At 60.6% G+C, this 6,362-nt stretch overlaps 1 protein-coding gene across 1 annotated transcript; it reads left to right on the top strand.

Annotated features, from left to right (window-relative positions):
* The first annotated feature begins 630 nt into the window (after nt 1-630).
* On the top strand, nt 631-5,603 carry Slc16a8 (solute carrier family 16 member 8). Its single transcript, XM_028871278.2, has 4 exons — nt 631-1,509; nt 2,081-2,224; nt 2,443-3,228; nt 4,967-5,603. The coding sequence occupies exons 1-4, from the start codon at nt 1,296-1,298 to the stop codon at nt 5,284-5,286; spliced, it is 1,464 nt and encodes a 487-aa protein (XP_028727111.1). The 5' UTR covers nt 631-1,295; the 3' UTR covers nt 5,287-5,603.
* Nucleotides 5,604-6,362: the final 759 nt, after the last annotated feature.

Genomic DNA, 6,362 nt, shown 5'->3' with positions numbered 1-6,362 from the left:
CTGGGTCTCTCCAGGGCACCACTGTGCCCCCCAGCCCCAGATTACAACCCCCTCAAGGCAGGGCTTTGTGCCAGTCAGGAGGACCCAGGAGGTAAAGGGGGGTCTCCTTGCCCCTTGTCCCACTATGTCCGCCCCGCTGGCTCATGGTCCCTTGTGCCCGACTCCCTTACTGGTAAAAGCCTCTTAGCAGGGGTGGGATGAGGGACGCTAAGCCCCAGGCCTGGGGAAGGATTGAGTCCGCAGCAGCGCGGCCACAGTAGCCAAGGCTGTTGGTGTCTGCTGGCCCCTCCTGAAGGCCTCGGGAGATGTGAGGCTGGACCCTAAATCCAGACTCAGGTGAGTGTGTGGTGGGGGCTGCCAGGGGCCAGCTTCTCGTCCCTGTGTTCATAGTCATGCTGGGTGGGGGGCGGGCAGGCAAGGGAAGTCAGAACCTGGAACTGGGGGAGGGCAGAGAGTCCCAGGTGTCCCCGGGGAGAGGTCCTGGAGGGAGAGCCCAGGGCCTTTAGGGCTTCCCACCCTCTTGTGGCCAGTGCAGTAGGACTTTGGAACCCCTGCCTAGGGATGGAGGGCCTAGGTTATGAACTGCTGGGGCTCAGGTCTCCCTTCCAGAGCCCCTTCCAAGGTCGCCACCTCCCCATGAGGTCCAGACCTCTCCTTCCTCCCCAAGGTTTCCAGCTGGTGTACATCAGGCATCCTACTGGTTAGGTGAACTGGGGAGGAGGCTTGTCCAAGTTACAGGGCAAACTCCTTCCGGAACTGGCGCAAGCTGGACCTAAGGCTGCTGAGACGAGGCCAGGATCCCCTGTGGTTTTAGTCATGAGTTATTCCTGGTCACTGAGAAAAGTTAGGAACAAGGTGCAGGGTCACTGCGGCTGGCATCTGCCCACTGGGTGACTGGCCCATTTGCCCACAAACCTACATGTATTCATGGCGGACACTGACAGTACCCCCGAGTGCGCACACACGCACATGTGCACGCACACACACACCCACACACACCCTCTGGGTCCACAGTGGCTGCTGGGCACTGGCACTCACTGCACCCCTTCCCCTAGGTCCCCGGAGGAGAGGAGCCCTAGTGAGGAATCCTTGAAGTCAAGTCTCCATTCACCCTTCACAGGCCTTTGCAGGAAGGAGGCAAGACTTGGGGTGACCTTCCTACCTCGCCGGCTTTATAAACCTCAAAGGGCTCAGTGGGCGGCCTGGGGCTGTTTCTCCTTGCAGGTCTCCATTGACTCCTCTACAGCACCCACCACTGCCTTTTGTCCCCCTCTTCCCCAGCAAAGGTAGAGGCGATGGGCGCTGGCGGCCCGCGACGGGGTGCAGGTCCCCCAGATGGTGGCTGGGGCTGGGTGGTACTCGGCGCCTGCTTCGTGATCACTGGCTTCGCCTATGGCTTCCCCAAGGCCGTGAGCGTCTTCTTCCGAGAGCTCAAGCAGGACTTCGGTGCAGGTTACAGCGACACAGCGTGGGTGTCCTCCATCATGCTCGCCATGCTCTACGGCACGGGTCAGCACTTCCCCCAGAGCCTCCGGGGGTCCGGCATCTGGGGTTGGGCATCTAGAGCCTAAAGAAGCCCCGCCCCGCCCCCACCCCCACCCCCGGCCCTAGGAAAGAGTGGGTAGGGCACATAGATCAAAATGGAAACCTGCTCCTTCTGCTGGCCTGGAGGGACTGGGTTCATTCCATCAACAAACCCACACTGGGCTTCGTGAAGCTGGAGAAGCAGCATTCCAGCTCCCCACAGTCCTAACGCTGGAGTTGTGAGGGTGGGAACCTTCAGGAGGATGGCAGTTTGGTGGGACGCGGAGGTGGAGAGTGGAAGCCATCCTTCCTACTTTGGTTCTGGTCTGGGTTCTCGAGGGCGTTAGGGATGGGTGGCCACGCTCCCCCCACTCCACCTTGTCTGCCCAGTCCAGCTGTGTGACTATACCTCAACCAGACATTGCCCTCTTTCATCTCTGAAGGGGCGGGAGTGGGGAGTAAATACCCCGTCAAGGTCCTCAGAGGTACAAGGCTTGGCGCATTTTCTGGAGGGGAGGTTGGTCTAACCCCGACAGTGACCCTGCTCTGCCCACAGGCCCCTTGTCCAGCATCCTCGTGACGCGCTTTGGCTGTCGCCGGGTGATGCTGGCTGGTGGGCTCCTGGCGTCCGCGGGCATGATCCTGGCTTCCTTTGCCTCACGCCTCCTGGAGCTGTACCTGACAGCTGGGGTGCTCACAGGTGAGGGCACCCACGTCTCTCCCCCGCAGGGACGTGGGTGCGGGTCGGGAGTCCCTACTGCAAGTCTCTCCGTTCCCAGTTTCCCCCAAAGGGGCGGCCCTCGAGTCATCTGGCTCGGCATCCCGGGTTCGGGCTTAGCCTCCGGGTCCCGGGCCAGCCTGGCCCAGCTGCTGGGGCCAGAAGGGGCACCCCAGCCAGCCGCGTCGCCTCGCCCGCAGGCCTGGGCCTGGCCCTCAACTTCCAGCCGTCGCTCATCATGCTGGGGCTCTACTTCGAGCGGCGCCGGCCCCTGGCCAACGGGCTGGCAGCGGCGGGCAGCCCGGTGTTCCTGTCCACGCTGTCGCCGCTCGGCCAGCTGCTGGGGGAGCGTTTCGGCTGGCGTGGCGGCTTCCTGCTGTTCGGTGGCCTCCTGCTGCACTGCTGTGCCTGCGGGGCCGTCATGCGGCCGCCCCCGGGGCCGCCGCCCCCACCGCGCCCAGACCCCGCCGAGGACCACCGTGCGCCCTCCGGTGGCCGGGCTCGCCGCCGCCTGCTGGACGTGGCGGTGTGCACCGACCGCGCCTTCGTGGTGTACGTGGTCACCAAGTTCCTGATGGCGCTTGGGCTCTTCGTGCCCGCCATCCTGCTGGTGAACTACGCCAAGGACGCGGGCGTGCCCGACGCCGAGGCCGCCTTCTTGTTGTCCATCGTGGGTTTCGTGGACATCGTGGCGCGGCCGGCGTGCGGTGCCCTGGCAGGTCTGGCGCGCCTGCGACCCCACGTCCCCTACCTCTTCAGCCTGGCCCTGCTGGCCAACGGGCTCACGGACCTGATCAGCGCGCGTGCGCGCACCTACGGCACCCTTGTGGCTTTCTGCATCGCCTTTGGCCTCTCCTACGGCATGGTGGGCGCGCTGCAGTTTGAGGTGCTCATGGCGACCGTGGGTGCGCCCCGCTTCCCTAGTGCGCTGGGCCTGGTCCTGCTCGTGGAGGCCGTGGCTGTGCTCATTGGACCGCCCTCTGCCGGTGCGCACCGTAGGAAGGGTGGCTAAGCCTGAGGCCTGTTAGTGTAAGGGCAACCCTTTAGACAGAACTCCCAGGGAGGAGGGGAAGGCAGGCCCCCTTGCTGAAAAGCCTGGTTGGTGGACTCCTTTATGGCCAGGTAGCTCCTCCCCAAATCAGGGACCACCCCGGGGGATGAGGATGGAAAAGCTAGAGGTCAGTCTCAAGGAGAAACACACAAATAGCCGTCTAGCCAGCCATCTTGGGCATGTCGGCCTTCTCAAGCAGTTAGCATGAAGGCCTTGTGCATGAGAGGTAGGCCGGGGAGGGGGTTAGATCCGGAAGCTTAGCCTGAGTTGTGGGCCCAGATCTGCCCCTGCCGGAGAGCTAACCTGGACTGAATGTGTGTGGATGCTTCAGTCCCCAGCCTGTAAGGCAGAACAGGGAACCAGCCCTGGCTAGGAGCAGAGAAGGGGTGCTGGAGAGGAGAGGTGCTGGTGACCCCCCCGACCCCCCCGCATGCGCAGACTGCTAGGTCCTCTGCTCATCCTGGCATAGCTCTGCAGGTGCCGGCGAGTGTGAAGGGCTGGGGGTTGCTTGGGAAAGTGTCACCGTGCAAGCGAGGCCTAGGCTAAGATTGGAAAGGCAGAGATGGGGACACCGAGATCTTCCTGAGTTGTCTGATTATTCTGAGGCATCAGGGAGCCAGGCAACCTTAAGTGAGAGAGGCCATAGTCAGGCTTCGGGAATGCATAGCGGGAGGAAGCCTGGATGGAGCCCAGGCTGCAGCAGAGATAGTAAGCTACCACCTTTGCCTCTGAGCCAGCCAGATGGCAGAGTGTTCTGAGCAAGCTCTGTCTGCCTGCTCCACCCAATAAGAAAGGCAAAGCCCCCGAGCCAGTGTGTGGGTACCCTCTCTCAAGCCTGCCACCCAAAAAGCCTCAAAGCTGACCCACCTGGAAGCCCAGGGACCACCTGCTGCTGGGTGGATCTAATAGGGAAAGAAGGCAGACCCGGTGAGAAAGTGAAGGGGATTCCAAAGCTGAGTATGGCCAGAGACAGGACTGGCTCGTCAGGAAGGGACAGAGACATTTAGATAGGGTGAAGTGATGGTCACCAGGAAACTTCCTGAAGGCCACAGCCTGGTGTGGACACGGGAACACTCTAGAGTGAAGCCCATGGAAGCAAGCGCAGTGGAGACTAGGATGTAACTGTGGCAGATCACATACTTAGCATGTGTGACGCCCTGGGTCCAGTCGCCCACAATACAACTAGAGATTTCCCCACATGGAAATACTGTGCCCAGGAAAGGGACCTGGGCAACGGAAGGAAATGAGCCCTCTTTCCTGGAGCACAGGCAGAGCCCACCCCCCAGCCTGTGCTGAGGCACCTCACCAGCTCGGTTCGGATGGCTGGTAGCTCCTGAGGAGGATGCTGAGCCAAAGCCATATAGAGCAGATTATGTAGAGAGAGTCGGGGAGTCCTCAGTCCTAGCCCCCTGGGCTGGGTCCAGCCCCACTGGACCCTAACACCCACAAGTGGGCTTGCACTGATGTGGAGGGGGGACCCTGTACGCTATAAAAACAGTGTCCTCAGAAGCATTAGACTGAGGTTCAGGGAGGGGACGTGGCATTTGGGGTCTCAAAAGCAAGGGTCCATGTGGAGTTTTGCATTTATAAACAAAGAACGTATGTGTCACCAGTAAGCCCCATCTAATTAGTGTAGAGGGGACCCTGACAGGTTGTGACACCCCCACCCCCAGGCCGCCTGGTGGATGCCCTGAAGAACTATGAGATCATCTTCTACCTTGCTGGCTCTGAGGTGGCCTTGGCCGGAGTCTTCATGGCAGTCGTCACCTACTGCTGTCTGCGCGGTAAGGACGCCCCATCAGGCCCAGCGGCTGCAGGAGGAGCCAGTGACGCCGAGGATGTGGAGGCTGAGAGGGACTCGGAGCCAATGCCTGCCAGCACCGAGGAGCCTGGCAGCCTTGAGACTCTGGAGGTGCTGAGACCCCGGGCTGGGTCCCCAGGACCAGAACCGGAGGTGGAGGCTGTGCCTGGGCTGGGTCATGAGTCTGTGTAGACATCAGGCAGGTGGCCTGCAGGCATGAAAACATGGCTTCCCCTCTGAGGGCCTGGTACATGGGGAGGCAGCCTGGGGTGACCCCTTGGGTACCCCATCAGCCAGGCCCTGTACCCAGTGAAGCTGTTGTGAACTGATGAGCACAAGCTGATAAAAAGCCTACTGAAAGATACATTCTGCTCCTGTACCTCTGCCAGGGCTCGGGCCACCTGAGCTGGGGAGGGCCAGGGAGAGTCAGAAGGGTCCCCATGAAGTCCTCTGAGCCGTTGGAGCTCAGCAGGAACAGTGGGGGGCACCCCAGCTAGAGACACTGGGGGCTGGTGGGGATGCTGTATGCTGAAGCACATTTGGCCACCATCTGCACAGAAGCACAAGGTCCAAGGTCAGGGTCAGGAGCAGACCTATCCTGGGTCTTCTTCACATGTAGGCTTCAGTCAGTTCCAAAGAGCATGGGAGCCAGGTGGTCAGCAGCAAAACCCAGAGGCCCTCGAGGTGTGCATGTCCCCTCACTGCCCTGAGCTGCCACCCCTCTAGAGGGTACATTCTAGTGACCTGTCACTTGTGGTCAGAACACTGTTCCTGAGGAGACTGTTGTGGCTTTGCGGGTACCTGCTCTCTACCACAGGGACTTGTGGGCCATGACCTCTCTCAACCAGATTCTATCCCAGCCACCCAAGTGCCAGGACGGCCCATGTCCTCCTACACCCAACGCTTGCACTTTGACCTGTGACTGACGACCTGCCTGTCTCACTCCCAACTCTAGCTAGAGCTCAGTAGAGTCCCTCCCACAAATGGCCCCTTCTCACCTACTGGTCCCAGCTGTGCCTCATTTTCCATCCAAGGTTTGGAGAACCCAGGCAATGCTCGGTTGACTTACATTCATGTATGGCTCCCAGACTCCTGATGCGACAGCATTTTATCTAAGTATTTACCCAAGAGTGCTTACTTGGCCAAGCAGTAGTCTAAGCCCTTCATGAATGTTGGTGTATTGATTCTCCTAACAACCCAATGAGGTAGAATTTATCCACACTTCAGACAGGGCAACATGCACAGGGAGGGCAGAAATCAGCCCAGGG

The sequence above is a fragment of the Peromyscus leucopus genome, chromosome 20 (genome assembly GCF_004664715.2).
Source record: "Peromyscus leucopus breed LL Stock chromosome 20, UCI_PerLeu_2.1, whole genome shotgun sequence".
NCBI lineage: Eukaryota > Metazoa > Chordata > Mammalia > Rodentia > Cricetidae > Peromyscus > Peromyscus leucopus.
The sequence above is the reverse complement of the archived record's forward strand: the minus strand, read 5'-3'. Positions and strand labels throughout refer to the sequence as shown.

Excerpts from the sequence above, each read along its gene's own strand:
- Slc16a8 (XM_028871278.2), top strand. The coding sequence starts at position 1,296 with ATGGGCGCTGGCGGCCCGCGACGGGGTGCAGGTCCCCCAGATGGTGGC. Across the intron at positions 1,510-2,080 it reads CGCCATGCTCTACGGCACGG|GCCCCTTGTCCAGCATCCTC; the intron begins GTCAGCACTTCC and ends CTCTGCCCACAG. Across the intron at positions 2,225-2,442 it reads GACAGCTGGGGTGCTCACAG|GCCTGGGCCTGGCCCTCAAC; the intron begins GTGAGGGCACCC and ends CCTCGCCCGCAG.